This window comes from Centrocercus urophasianus, unplaced genomic scaffold (genome assembly GCF_019232065.1).
Source record: "Centrocercus urophasianus isolate 14NV4802_14NV808 unplaced genomic scaffold, USGS_Curo_1.0 seq_29, whole genome shotgun sequence".
Lineage (NCBI taxonomy): Eukaryota > Metazoa > Chordata > Aves > Galliformes > Phasianidae > Centrocercus > Centrocercus urophasianus.
In genome coordinates this window covers 11,178,096-11,193,600 of record NW_024884855.1, presented here as the reverse complement: position 1 = coordinate 11,193,600, position 15,505 = coordinate 11,178,096, and the positions used below count along the sequence as shown (strand labels likewise).

The 15,505-nt window shown below is 43.9% G+C and overlaps 1 protein-coding gene across 1 annotated transcript in view; it reads right to left on the bottom strand.

The window, feature by feature from the left end:
* CUNH7orf50 (chromosome unknown C7orf50 homolog) overlaps positions 1-15,505 on the bottom strand; it is a 106,115-nt gene that overhangs the window by 7,416 nt on the left and 83,194 nt on the right. The window contains exon 7 of the mRNA XM_042828182.1: positions 12,628-12,803. Within this exon, the coding sequence (XP_042684116.1) occupies positions 12,628-12,803 (176 nt within the window). The remainder of the gene's footprint in view (positions 1-12,627; positions 12,804-15,505) is intronic.

Below are 15,505 nucleotides of genomic sequence, written 5' to 3'. Positions count from 1 at the left end.
CAGCTCAAAGAAAAACTGGCAACAGCTCATTAGGGTAATCACGAGCTAAATCCCAAGCCCAAATACAAGCTAAATCATGAGGCAAATGACAGCAAGCCGAAAAAGGACAAACATAACATCAGTGACTACAGCATAAGATATTTTACAGGATCAGAATCAATGCCACAAATGAAGCATGGGAACAGCTTACGTGACAACCTTTGCAAGGTGGCAAGAGCAAGCTGAACATCAGAGCTGCCTGCAAAGCAGCCCCTCTTCTAAGGACAACCTTTATTCAAGGCACTGTACACTGGTGATTTACATTGGTTGGTTAAATACACTGCCTAACCCTCCAAGTATTTCATCCTCTGCTGATTTTATGTTTCTATTCCTTATGCTATCATCAGAGTGCTAACAGGCACTAGCTTGAAAAACACAGCCTCATTTCCCTAATCTCCTATAAAGCTATATGATGTTACAATATCTTTATTATCCACTTTATAAACAACTGGGACTTACAAATGAGTGCACTGTGAGGTTAATTGCTCTTATTAGCCCATTACTGAAACCATATGCTCTCTTCCACACGTTGAGGCAGCCATCACTCTGCTGCACCCACAGCCACTTCCACTTCAGTGAGTTCTCTTGTAGAAATGAACACAAGTTTCACCCAGTCTTCTAAAAAGGCTTCTCTCTGATAATTAGTGATACACCCATGGTAATGAACATAAACAAGTAGTTCAACATGACTGACTGCAGAAACGATGCTTGTGCCCATCACAGCACCAGAGGCTCTCAAACCATTTCCCCCGCTTTGCACTTTGCCCAACTGGGATCAAAGGCTAAAAGAATAGGGGAAGAAGTTGCATTTCCCTCGACAGATGATAGAAGCGTTCATGTTTTCTCAAACTGCCATCAGGTTTTTAACTGCTTCTCTCTCTTTGGCTTCATCAGTTCCTCTCTCTTGTCCCAGGAACTCGGCCCTTCTCCTGACCTGGTTTCCCCCCACACTGCAGCCAAATCCACCACAATGGATGTGCAATCAAGACAAATAATGTGGCAGTTGCTCCCTGCAAACCTCCCACGGTTATGAAAGTCTTTCACTGATTCCTATGACCACAGTGGCTTTTTCCCTATTCCTATGACAGCTTTAAAACCTATGGACAGTGGCACTCGGTGACAATGTGAGCAGGACATCCCTTCTTATCAGAATGACATAATTAGTGCATCCTTAGAAATGCTCAGCTTTCAAACCAAAGACCTTAGAGCTCTGTAATGCAGGAGAGGTCTCTTTTTGCTGTTTATACGCAGGTAAGCTTTCCTGACATATTACAGCAGTAGAAAAGGACTTTCCCTGGAGTGATTAAATATACACAGTTATACTGTATTACACAACTACTTTATAGAAAAAAAAAGCTTATTAGAGACAGTAACAATGTCTTTCACAGCTTTGAATTCATTTGGTGGCCTTTAGATATATCCAAGTCCAGATCTAATATAAGCTACAGAATTGGGCAGAAAACAGACATGTTTAAAACATGTATTTTTCCAGTGTGCCTACGGCTAATTTCCAATATATTGTACAAACACTAATTGCCTTCTTTACACAGTTAATGTTTGAGTCTTTCTTATGAGCTCTATCTCATTGAAAAAACACATCAGCTGCCTTTAGTTAAAGGGAGCTTTCGTGTTTGTGCAAACGATCTTCCTAAATGGCTTTGAAATTGAAGATACAGAGGATATGAAACAAATGAATCAAGTTTCCAAAAGAGCTTTACATCTGAGTTTTTGGGGTTTTTTTAGCATCAGGGTGTCGTGTAGAAGAGCTGCCCGAAATTCCCATTGGTCTATCATACAAATGAGTTTCAGCCCATACATTAAAATCACACATGGTTGCACTGGGCCTTCCCAGACACTCGCTGCAGATGCAATCTGCCTTTAAAATGCTTAATCCCATCCCTTTCACCACTGTGACAGAAAAAGAGCATTTCTGAGTCTTGGCAGCTAAGCAGGAACACAGAAGACAGCTGGCAGCATGCAGGGCAGAGAGCTCCATGGGATGCTGTAGTACAGAAAGGGAAGGGAAAGCAGTCAGATTGGTTCCAGAAACACAGTCAGAGAAAAACATTATTGTTACCAATTGAATTCAGGAAGACGACAATGCATCTGCTTAGACTGCTGGCCAGGACAAAACACTAGGAAGCTGTCCCAGCACTTATATAATCTCTTATGTGGAGAAAAGTACTGTTTGAGAGCCATCCATTTCACTCATTCAGCTGAAAAGATCATTGGGTCAAAGACAAGTGTCAAGAAATCAAGAAGGAAAGACAGACACACGACAGCCCATAACCAGCAGACAGCAGGAGAGCACTGCTGCATGCCAAACACAAGGACACCTACACTCATCTGTGCCTGCTGCCTGAGATGGGCACACAGCCCCAGGCTCCACACTGCTCCACAGGCTGCACAAAGCAAAGTTCCTGCCCTCGGTGCAACAGGTGCTTCCTCAACCAAGAGCACCAGCACTGAAAAATTCCCTCAAAGACATTTAAAGCCGTGCTGCAGTACTTGGAGCTCTGATGTGCTCTGCTGTGTCACAGTGCAATACACACAGCAGCACTGACTTTAATGCACCGTGTGCTTACATCAAGGTAAGATAACTGCCCTTACAAGGCACGACTTTGGAAACTGAACAGTCATTTCAGTGCTACATACAGGTGAGCACGGGAAGCTGGCACCTCACAGAGGCTCCCTGGGATTCCTGGAGCATCACAGGTGGAGCAGGAATTTGGCAGAGGCGTGGGAGAAGAGCCACTGCAAGGGTGGAGCTTTCATATGGATACATAAACTATATGTGGATGTGGGTGCAAGTTTTATATGTGCTCTCCAGTGCATACAGCAAATTAGGAATAATAACTTTTTGTCCAGTCATAACACGTGCAGTTATTTGAAGGGAAATGTTAAGGTGTTTATTTTTATCAGGGGTGTTCAGAATTTCTTTTCTTTCTCTCGGGGCATTTGAAACAACTGAGCGTTTAAAAAGGCAGGTTTCACATTTCTTTCATTGCCAGCACCAAACCCATGCACTGCACAGAGCAAAAGCTGCATCGACAGAAAGGGCTCCCAAGGACAGGGGCTGCTCCACAGCCCTGCGTGCCAAGAGAGCCAGCCTGCAGCATGGGGCAAGCCTGCATGCAAGGTGAGAGGAAATCCCATCTCAGGTGTCTGTGTGATGCTGATTGCCCTCGTTTGGAAGAAATATCCAAAATTTACATTCTAAATTGATTTTCAAAGGCTTAAGCAGAATGGCTGTAATTAAAATCTACGCACTCATCTTTGGCAGGACCCAAGTACAGATGTAAGGAAGAGTCACAGCCCTTATTTTCAATGTGTTTTTCTCACATCATGGATGATTCTGTTATGTCCCAACTCCCATTCCTGGAAAAGTTCATACATTTACAGTGAGCTCTGAAATACAGCATGGAAGCTAATTAACTTCAAACTTAGAAAAAGGTTTTACTCATTTTCCTGGAAAAGAAGAAGAGACATTAATGGATCTCTTCTGCCAGAAGAAACTGTTTTAAAATTGTCAACAGATTTTAGCAGCAGTGCCACATTTTTGGTAGAAAATCCTGGCACCGTTTCTTAATCTGTGGTTTAAAAGCAGTTTTTAATGTATTCGTCCATCTGGGTTATAAGGAGCACTGTGACTACAGAACTGGGAAAGGGCAAGGGGAGAAAAAGGCCCTTTTTTTTTTTAGCTTTCAGTTTTAGTTTAGGTATCACATGAACAGAGGAAGGAAAGAAACAGCCTTTTTAGTACCTCATTTTGGTTCTATTGTCTAATTTAAGGACAGATCGTATCTGCACAGGGAATTACACAAATCAGAGAACTTCCTTAGAAAGTATGTACAAAGGAAAAGGAAAAAGCCTTTGTGCCTTAAAGCAAACCTTTGATTAGATCTACATTAAACGTTTATCACAGCGTATCTTTTATTATGTGCACTTTTATCACTTGCCATTATTTGTTACACTTTATATTACGCTCGCATCCTGAAGCTTCATCCAAGACAAAAATGCCCTTCCTGCTGCAGCACAGGCACCGCTCACACCCAGCACTGAGCATTCCCTGCAAGAGCCCAGGGCACAAACAGATGCCACAGGTGATAAGTGGAAGGCAAGTCGACCCAGAAAGCTGAAACAATGCCTCAAAAGCATAAGATATGTCATCAGTAGAGCTCACACTTCTTATGTATGGTATGATACATGCAGGGCATCTCAGCTGTGCTTCAACTCGTCAGCTTTTCATAGACACTGACCTACCTGCAGCTGCTACCCGTGGTCCAATGGGGAAAAATAACCAATTAAAAAAAAACTAAACCTTTTCTAGCACTATTATTTAGTGGCTGGCATCTGTTTTAGCCTGTCTAGAAGAAAACTGCATTTGATTTGAAAATATATAGACTATATAGAGAACATTCCCTTGTTTCCAGTAGTTGCAGAGGAGCTGGAAAGCAGTAGGCTTAAAAAACTGAAGGTAATAGTGCCGTGCTGAATATGCTTCTTATTTTATACAGAGTTATAAAAAGAAGACAAAGTAGGAGTTGAATTATCACTGAAGGAGAGATTGATTTTGAGAGCAAGGAACTGAAAAGCGCAGCACAGCTGACAGCAGCCGTGGGCTTTCCCAATGGAGCTGCAGCGCCCAGCAACGCCTGCCATGCACTGCGGGGTCCAGGACAGCATCACGCCGTCCTCCCCAGCACCCTGTGATGAGCACTGTGTCACCAAGGCTGTAAATAACCTGCTTACAGACACCGACCTGCCCATGGCTGCTTCCTGCAGGTGGCTCTCACTGCAAGCCGGTTTTATTCATATGAAAGTAATTACTGATACCTTTTGGGGCACCGCTGCATTTATTACCGTGTGAAGGAGACAAGTTTTAATAAGGATCCGGTTTTATTATTTGAAAAATATTGCTTGTTAGTCTAACTGGGGCTGGGGGGCTGTGATGGTTCCCTGGAGCTAACTGATTAATAATCATTGCCAACTGCATTTTAAATTTTAATTTTGGCCTTGGCTGACCTGCCTAAACGATTCCCTACAGCTACGAAACCACTTTCTAGTGTGAATGTTTGGGCACTGTCTGAATAGTTGAAGCGTGCTGGAGGTGCTAATTCTCCTATGTGTCAATGTTACGGCACAGAGAAAACACACAGCCTTCCCTCTGCATTTCTGCCAAGCCAGGAGCATGGCCCGAACGGAACGATGTAGGTGATGGGAAATAGGAAGGAACGTCCTCTGTGAGTCCAGGATGGAACTGGTGGGCTTCCTGCTCAGTGAACACACTGCAAATATTTCATTCACTGAAAGGGAACCCGCTCTACAATCTGCTTTTGTTTAAAAGCATCAGCAGGTACCTGCAGAACACAGCCTGGTGATTACAAACTCCTGCTTCCAAACCTAATACCTCTTACAAGGTTACCAGAAGTCATTTCAGATGAAAGAATATATTAAAGCTGCTTCATTATTTAATTAGATGAAACATCTTTTGTATGATGCTATGCACAGATGAAAGCAACTATCTAGTGACTACATTTAATAAGCTGTTAAGAAAATTCATTTATGCTAAATTTTATTTTACTGGAAATGAGCGTCATTAAGAAAGGATGCATTACATTTTCTTAATTAGGTTTGGAAACAAAGAAGTTATCTTCCAGGAAAGAGAATCAGGCAAAGGAACCTCAAGTATTTTACCCTGATACTTACAGGCTTAACACCTGTAATCTAATTTTCTCCACCTAAGGAAGCACTTAGACATACAGAAAGTATACGTTCAAAACAAGAGGTGCTCCTGCCCTCCTTGTCCTCTTACGCATAGACCTGGACAAAGACAGAAAGCTCTTTCAGAGTAGCTAGAATGGTCTGGAATATTACTCTCTATATGGCATGTGCACCCAGAAATCAGTGCAGATGTGGCCTTAGGAACATCCTGACAGAACACCACAGAAACAAATCCATGCAAGCTCCTCTTATATAACAAATAAGAAATGGAGATGTCGTGTTAATGATGCTGTCAAATACTGCACTTCTCCATGAGACTGCTGGAACCAAATGCCCAAGTAAATGTTGTGGCAGCTTTGTTTCACACTGTAAAATGGCAGAGCTGCAGACACAGAAGGTTTCCAAGGAAGACCCTCTGCAGCTCTTACTGAGAAACGCTTTGAGAGGTGCCCTTGTGACCTTCAATAACATTAATTCAAAGATTTGGGAGGACAAGTGATTTGATTTGAAGCCCTAAAGCAGGATTAGAGTTTTTTAATCTATTTCTCCCTTTTTGTAAAATGTAGTGAGCATTTATGGAGAGGACAAGAAGAAATCTCCTTCCTCTGCCATAAACTAAATGGGATGATGAGCAGATTTAGCAAGACACAACATCCACGGATGGACAGGAATTTAGCACGGACATGAACCTCCTCCCTTCTCTTCTCCTCTTAAGCCACACGTAAGTGCTGAGCAAATGGGCCAGAAAGCTATTCCAAATCCTTTCCCTACATGAGATAGAAATGAGTTTCTTCAGAATGCTATTAATGGCTAACCCATAAGAGGGTTGGTGCAGGGAAAGACATGCGAGAGCAGCAGCTTTCCAAAGCTCAGTTTAGTAAGCTGAATCACAAACCTCCACTAATTTTACTGGAACATCACACAGTAGTGCATGTTATAATACTGCCTCCTTTTGAATGAGCTGGAAATAAGGAGGAAATATTTGCAGTATCTAAGAATTTCTACTTGAGCTAAACTCACAAGTCTTATAACCTGACATTTCAGAATCTTCAGTCCTCTGTTTTGTCTCCAGAAGCCAGAGCTGCTTACTCAGATTTCTCAATACCTACGTTCTTCAAAACCTGATTTATTAATATGGACATTCCTTGCTGGAAATGACTGAAATTATGAAGTAAATAAACAAATAATCTAGCTCTGGCCATCTGGAACATTTCCAGGGCAGAGTTACCTGTACCCAGAATGTATTTCCAGGATTTTATTTTATTTTTTTTCTGCCCAGAAACTCTTGGTAAGAATAGCCAAGATTGAGAGGCATGGCTTCTTATTTCAGATTCACCTGAGCCTTACCCTGGTACTCAACTCAGCTCCAGACCTGAGCCACAATTCCTGCACAGCACGGGGTCACTCTCCCTGCTCAGAGCCCTGCAGCCATCTCCTCGCCCAGCACTGCAAGGCTGGGCTGCTGTGACACAGCTGCAGACCACAAATGTGGCCCTGCCATTTCTACTTCCACACACAACCTGCACCACTCTGTCTGCAGAGCTGCAGTGTTTACAGGTAGGAAAAAAAGACATCAGAACAGAAATCTGCAGGAAGTGGCTGAAGTAAAGGTAGATGTTAAAGAGCTTCTTGCAAAGTAGTGGAATTGTTGTACTGGGACTCTAAAAAGCAGTTTTAGAGTTTAACACCAAGGAGTTAATCATTAATGCTTTAAAAGCAGTTCCTGCACAACATGACATCCTGCAGGTGTCACGAGGGGGGTTAGGAGAAGGCTGGCAGGGCTCCAGCACAGCCCTGCACATCACTTGTCCCTGAGACATAGAGAAGTGAATGCAGAAGTCAGTGGGCGCATCAGCAATCTTGGTACCGGGCTGCCAGACACCCTGATGGGACAGGCAGTGCTGTGTGCTGCTGTGACCGAGAGTGCAATGTGACATTCACAGAATCCTAAATGCACAGATTGAATAATCAGATGCTGAGGACACTAATGTTAGGAAATATACATGCTGAATGCAGCTCTGGAATGGCAGTGTGTCTGATTCGGTCACAGCCAGGCTGAAGCAGGACAAGAAGCACTGCCTCTTCTACATTCAGTGCAACACCACCTGTGGGTATGGCTGGTGTGCTTGTGCAGCTGCTGTCATCAGCACAAAACTGACCAATGGACTGGGGAGGGGGAAAAAAGTAAAGGTTTTCCACATGTGGCAAATAAAACACGAAATCACAATGCGATGTGGCTCAAAGAAAGATGGAGCATTGCTGATCCTTCACTGGAGAGGCAGGGAGACTCAGAACTCTGAAGCAGCCAGGTGCAGGCCATGCTCGGTGTGGGAAACTCTGATTTACAAAACACTGCTCAGTAACAGATCCACAACTGATTACCTTTTCTGCCTCACATACCCTTGCAAAAAAGGCAGTGTGCCTGTATGCCTTGCAGAAGAGCCCTATGCAGCACCAAACCTGGAGAGTGAGAATGCACTCTGCATCCACCCCGCAGGAATAGCTGTGGGCATACTGGCACCCTAAAAATAGCCGAGGTGTGGGTGCTGTGCTGACAGCTTTGTAGGGTTTGTGAGTAATGCTGGGGCTGCTAGGGAACTGCAAACAAACTGACCGGGCTCCAGCAGATGCCACAGGGGGCTGTGGGATGACGATAAGGTAACCCTACTCTCTTAATAAGACAAACCTAATTTCTCTGCCACTAACAGGGACAGAGACTTCCTTTACAATGAGGCAGATCTGTCCCACTGTTAAAATCAGTGGGCTAACATTCCCTTTTACAGAGGGATTTGCATGCTCTGATTTAGGAAGGAATACTGCTCACAGGCAGGTACAACTAAAAATCAGCGACAGAAAGTTGGGGCAGTCCTGAGACAAAAGCTCTGTTCTGTGCAGCATGAGGAGAAGTGCAAGCCTTTGAAATCAGATAGCAGCAAACGTCTGCCCAGGTTCACAAAAGCAGCCCAGAACGACGCCAAATGCAAATTTACCCTCTATCTGACTCCTGGATTCAGGCAGCTCCTTCTATAACTAAGGACTGTGAAAGCACACATGAATGCATCAATTACATCCATAGCTAACACTTGCCTCAGAGCCTTCAAAAAACAACCCTCCAATAATTAAAGCAAAACCACCCTCCACCACCACAACCCCCTCATCTTTGAGGGAAAGCTGCTATTTCAAGACACCTTCACAGCCCAACTTTTGCTTTGGCTGAGATTTGCAATTCGATCAGTGCTGCAACAGCTGATGAACTTCAAGGTAACTGGTGAGCTCCTACATCGACTGCATCTCCCTGCCACAGGGAACACTCCCTGCCCTGGACTGGTGCTGTGTTTGCAATGAGACATTCCTGCTTGATGCAACAGTCGGCGTCAGGGCTCACAGAGCTCCATCTCACAGGCATTACATAAGACAGTCATTACATCCCAGGGACAATGGCAAAGTCACAGTTCAATAAGCAAAACGTCTGCAAAGGAAATACCTCTAACAAGCATCTAGGGCAGCTCAGCAGCGCACAGACCGACGCACTGACATTACCTGCCACTCAGGTGTGTTAAGCTCTGCTAATCTTATATGGGGGAAGAAAAGACAACCTGTGATGTTCAGATTTCCGTGCACTGGTTACTCTTAGTACCTAAAAGCTGAAGCCGTGGATGGGGAAACATCAATTGCAACTCTCAAAATGAAAGACACCTATTAATGCCCTTCTGCAGCCTGGCCCAGGATGGTGCTCTGCCTCCATCCTGCAGCCCAGCAGATGAAGGGCTGCCCCAGGCACTGCTCCAGCAGCACTCCTGCACAGTGCCATATTCTGCAGCCACACCATTTCCCCACTCAGTGCCAAACTGTCTTGCTTCTGTGTTCCAAAATGTGCCCTTGCTTTGTATCATTGTGGCAACCATCTTATTTTTACTTACTTTCTTATTTTCTGAGGAAGTCTCTGACATGCTCACCTAAATTTAAGGCAGCGATACAAAAGCAGGCAGAGGAAACCAGAAAGACAACGCCTGGGAAAACACCCTGGTGACACACAGAGCTGGTGCCATATAAATCCTGACAGAGAGAGAAGAAACGCACTCTAGCAGCTTATTTTTCCAATGTGAGCACATGGTAGGTAACATTCTAATGCTCAGGTAATTCACAGCAATATCCACACAGGGCTGTTATCTGTTCCTTCTACAAGAGATGCCATCTTTGTAATTCCACGTGCTTGGGGTGACATCTGTTCTCATTTCTATTACTTTAATGGGTGATGGAGAAACCCATATGAGCAGATCCATAAAGCAACAACTTGCTGAGCTAAGTACAGCAATAGAAACATTTCTAGAGGAGAGCGACGTGCCAAGGCAAACAAGTTCTGCCATCGTTTCAGCACCACTAAAGGTCAGTTGGGATATAATTACGTCTAATTAGAATTCTCATGAATTGCGTCGTCTTTTCACTTGAAGGCACTTACAGCTTAAAAAAGTATGAATTTTATTTCCTGTTTTCTAAGAATCAAAGAAAGGAGGCATTCTGACCTTGGATTCAGATGTGAATCATCCTAAAAGAAAAGAAGCACGTCATTGTTAGAAGGAAAAGGAAGAGCTCTGTGCAACCACCAACACCCAGCTCTTCCCTCCTGCTTTGCTGTTCCTTTCTTCCTGTTCAGTAACGTTGTTGTTTTTTTTTTTAAAGCATTATTCCTCTTTTTTTTTCTCCTTCTCATAGTTACATAACCCTTCTGTCTCCCTTTTCGCTTTAGCACCCTATTTTAGTCCTCTCTATCTTCAGAGCTGCCCGCCTGCTGTTCTTCCACGTAAGATGTTGGTATTTCTCCCTAACGTTACTGCTAGAAACGGAAATCCAGTTTTCTGCTGAAGAATTCCTCTTCATTTCATCCCACAGACTGGAAAAGAAGGCTCTGCTGTCCGAGAGAAGCACTACCTCTTAAAAAATGTATGACCTACAAAACAAGCAGAATTTTCCCTTGCACGTCAAAAGTCTGTGTGTAACAGAACTCTTTCAGTGAATGATTTCTAACGTTTTCCTTTGAAAGTTATCAAACTTAAAACAAATTCCTGTCAAAGCTGAAGCCTCAGTTGTGCTCTCGTGCTGTGAATAGTCAGTCTCTTCACTAATAAAAATGACTGCTTTAATTATTATATGGTACTTCAAGTTCCACCTGTAATGCAGGAGATTCACCTGTCATCAGGGAATTAAGAGGCCACCTCACTTAGCACTATTTAATGTCAGGTTTTCTGCTGTAGGTGGGGCAAATCATAAATCCACAGCGCCCTTTTGTTTACCTCCCACTGCACTGTGCTCCTGCATCTGTAGGATGACGTTATCCTTCCATGCGTCATTCACACCTGTAGCCCCACAAAAACACACAGACTGAAATCCCTGACCCACTGAAGTCATCATGGCTTTTACAGTGGGCTCCCAAGGACACGAGGAGGTCACAGCACATATGGGGCAAAATGCACCCCGTGGTTACGTTCATTTGGCAGTTCAGCATCTTACTGCTATCCCTGATAAGTGTACAAAATTCAAACCATCTGTTGCTGACATAACCCCACACAAGCCATACCTAGAGCTGTGGGGCTCTGCTATTACAAGACCATGCTGTGTAGCCAGCATACTGCTTCAAGGTCATTTGGTGCAGGTTAAACTCTGCAGTCAAATTAGTTCAAATATAGTTTCACTCTCATCTAACAAGGCACAAATCCATACAGATAGAAGCAGAATATCAACCAAAACCCCACAGCTTGTTCCTTTGCTTTCCAAACCTGAAAACCATTATGTCTAGATCCGCCACTTACTTGCACACATACCAGAGTACAGTTGGAGCAGATGGTTCAAAGATAACTTTCAATCCATCTGCAGTTCAAAACAGTGGTGAACCATTCCAGCTGTTTTCCAGATCAAAAATATTATTGTCATTGTGCTATCGCTGCGTGCTGAGGGTTATGTAACAAAAATGCACATGTCCCTCTGCCTGGAATGCAATTAATTTCCTCCCTCCCCACTGAGAGTGGTAAGTAACAACTCAGACAGTCTGCATGCTTCAGTTTTAAGCATGGCCAGAGATGCAGCGATGGAATTATTCCCCGTGGTAACCCACAGCTGGTAACACGCCAGCCCTCTGCAGGTCTTAGAGACAGGGTCTATTCTGTTCAGGGAAAAAACAAATACGACTTTCCTGCTTATACATGACCTCTTACTGTCTGCAGCGTACCGTGAATGCTTTGTTTCAGCTATTTTAAACATAGATGTTTCTTTATGTTGGAATTCAAAGTATTCAAAATCAGTGTGCTAGCTAAAGTAATTGCTTCCGATCCGAAATAGGCCACTGGACTCCCTGTATACTTTGGTATGCAGAAGTGAGGCACTGTACACTATTCACTTTAACATGGTGGCATAATCATGTCTTAATGTACAAATATCCAAACATCATGCATTAGGTTAAGTGAGGAGTCCATAATGCAATTTGCTTACATATAGAGAACACCCAAAACTCCTTTGCTTAAAACAGTGCACTTAAAACAAGTTTCCTCAGTGCAATATTTTCTGTAATACGCCCTTCATCTCTGTGAGTGCAGCTAATCCAGAGATATTTACATCTGAACTATACGACATTCAGGAGAGGAACTGTCTGTCTATAAAACGTTTGTGCCGTGCTCAACATCCTTCAGTTGTTACTGTGCTATACATAAAACAAGGTGAAAGGCTGTCAATTGAAATGAAGTTTTAGCCTATTACTTAACTGCAGCAGTTTCCTTTAATGCCTTATTTCTTGGGTCAGCTTGCTCAGGATTGCTGGCTTGGTTTACAGCTTGTTTCTGCACAGAGCACCTGCAGTGCTGCTAGCAGCCTTACCTGGTTAAATAGGCCAGAGCCAGTTCAGATCCTGACAGCTTCTTGGGTTCTGCTTTCTTAGTAGAGATTCCAGCTTCCCTCATCAGCTTTTTTTCTTCTTTCTTGCGCTCCTTTTTCAATTTTCTTTCCAATTTCCTCCTTTCCTCTGGAGTAAGATCTTCCTCTTCATCTGCTGCCTGAAACAATAAACATTTAAATAAAGTGATCCTGTTTCTATAGGAAGGTGAACAAGACATTCACAAATGCAACTGAAGGGCACAGTTAATATTTTAACCCAGCAGCTTCAAGCTTCATACTTTTACCATACACCAAACTACGAAGCTTCCACACTGTTCAGCTCACATAACTGTAAATGCTGCAGTCTGCAGAAGTCAGCAGAGGCCTTTTCTGTCCTCTGTAGATGAGAGCACTGAGCTCAGCAGTACAGCAATCAGAGCAAGTACTTCCTCTGCTTGGTATTAAACATCATTTCCAAGATTTGTTGTGCTGTCTGTGCTCTCATAGCAAGGAATATGGGCAGCAGAGGCTGTTCACAGCGGAGGGAGGGTATGGAATTTTTTAGCACATACACACGTATATGGGAACAGTGCTCCCTTAAGACTGGGACTGGAAGATCACACTGTCCTGGACTGAGAAAACCTCTCTCTTCCAACCATGGGCCTGAGTTCCCTTTTGCCAGAAGGGAAGATGTGACATCTACCATCTTCCTACAGCTCTAGGAGATCCTTTGGCAATCCTGGGTAAACATGCACAATCCTGCATAAACAGATCTACAGATATAAACCTCAAAGGTTGGAACTTCTACACACTTCCAGACAAAACAGTTCTTAATTCATCTTGAAAGCCCAATCACTAAAAATTTACGCAGAACTATACTGAAAACGAAAATGTTTCACGTGCAGCAGAGGAGCATTCAGCAAATACACTGAGTTGATCAGGGTAAGATCACGCAGTGTAGAAACAAAGAGCTGCTCCACAACAAGCCGAGGCATACCCCAGTGATTCCCAGCACTGCTCATTCATCTTCCCAGGCAGCAGTCCCTCTGACTTGTTAAGTACCAACTGGAAGCATGAAAAATTCCAGCTGAATCGCTGTTACTCAACGTTCCCCTGTGATTTCCACATCTCGGTACATTTTGTTTTCCTGTCTGAACACTCTGCAGTCCAAAACCAGCAGTGTCTGTGCTTCCTCTCCTCAGTGACGCTCCAGGATAAATGTCAGATCCACCGGGCCTTCAGATCTATCAGGTGTTCTGAGATCTAGCCTTTGCAGGGCTCTGCGGCTACCTTAGACAGACCTCCAGGACAATGCAGAGAAAGCATCTCAGGAAGCAGTGACGAATTGGACACAGCCAAACCACCTCTGCTGTGCAACTTCTCAGAAACAACTGAGCAACAACGACAACAAGAAAGCCATCAAGTTTTGCAAATGAGACTCTTACTCTCAGTTTGAACGTTTCCAATATGAAGAGCAAAGGGATGGCGCTAATTCCTAGCTTACATGATCATCGTAGAATCATAGAATGGCCTGGGTTAAAAAGGACCTCAAAGATCACCTACTTTCAACCCCCCCTACTATGTGCAGGGTCACCAACCATCAGACCAGGCTGCCCAGAGCCACATCCAGCCTGATAGTTACAGAGCTCACACAGTCCCAAACAGAAGTGTGATGCCTTTGCCGTGGTTTAAGGAGCCAATGCTTCCCAAGCATGAGCACCAAGCACTCCCCAGCTGCTAAGCAGCGTTACTGCTGCTGACCTGCAAAGCAAAGGCCAGGTAAACAGGGCAGCACCTGAATGCAGTCTGATCTGGCAAAGGCACCTGCCGAGCACCACAGTTGGTTCAGTGTTAATTCCTGCATCAGCTAAGCCTACTTTGATCCACCCTTTCAACTCTGTGTTTTCAAAGACCAAATAAGGATGCGAAAGTGGAGGTCAGAATAAAAGGCAGTAAAGAGGATTTGCTTTTTTGTTTGGTTTAAAATGCATTTAATTTCTTGTCATGGAAAGCCAGCATTCACCCCCCCCAAAAAAACAATGCATGTTGCATTTGCCTGGATAACAATTCATACCTCAAATAACATCTTGGAGAAGGTAGGTATGTAACTGTTCTGCAGGAAACAACAGTTTCATTGGAAAAGCCACGGTGGTACTCACTGAAATAACAGCCCCACCACAGCCCTGAGCACCGAGGGTGGTCGTGCATGAAGTGTTTGTGAAAGATGACTGCAGCAGCTGTCCGACAGACGACACACTACGCTTAATCTTCCTTTAAAAATAACCTAATGAATTTGTTTACTTTTCTGCAAGCCATGAAGCTTTCAAATAAAGTGCCCGTGGCACATCATTAGAGCTGCTCTGATAAAGAGGCCTCCGCTGCCTTGGACTTACAGTAACTGCTATCTCTGTACCTTCCCCTCCCCCACACATTCCTCACATTATCAAAAAGCTTTTTATCCCTCTCCCGACTGCTCCATTAAAAACAAAACAAGTTGCTCCCTCTCCATAAGTGGGTCCCAACATAAATACCAGGCCCTCACAACGCTTGTTTCCAGCCTAACAATTTGGGCACTGTGGGCTATCTGAAACACGAGCATTGTTCTCCCTTCGGGGCTGGAACCTTTCCAGGGCTGAACGAGTGAGGATTTACAGCTTAAGGTACCCTTCCCATAGCACATACCATCATTTGGTCCAACCAAAATGGGACTCGTGAGCTCCTGTTGGGAGTTCCCAGCACGCGTCCTGCAGTTTGCTCAGACATCTCTTGTTGCAGATGCACTCTGATCCGTGATTAGCACTGCGTACCACAGTCTGTCCTTGTCTGGTTTTTAACGTGAAAACCTCAAGTCTCAGTTGGTTCATTAAATGTATGCGTTTGG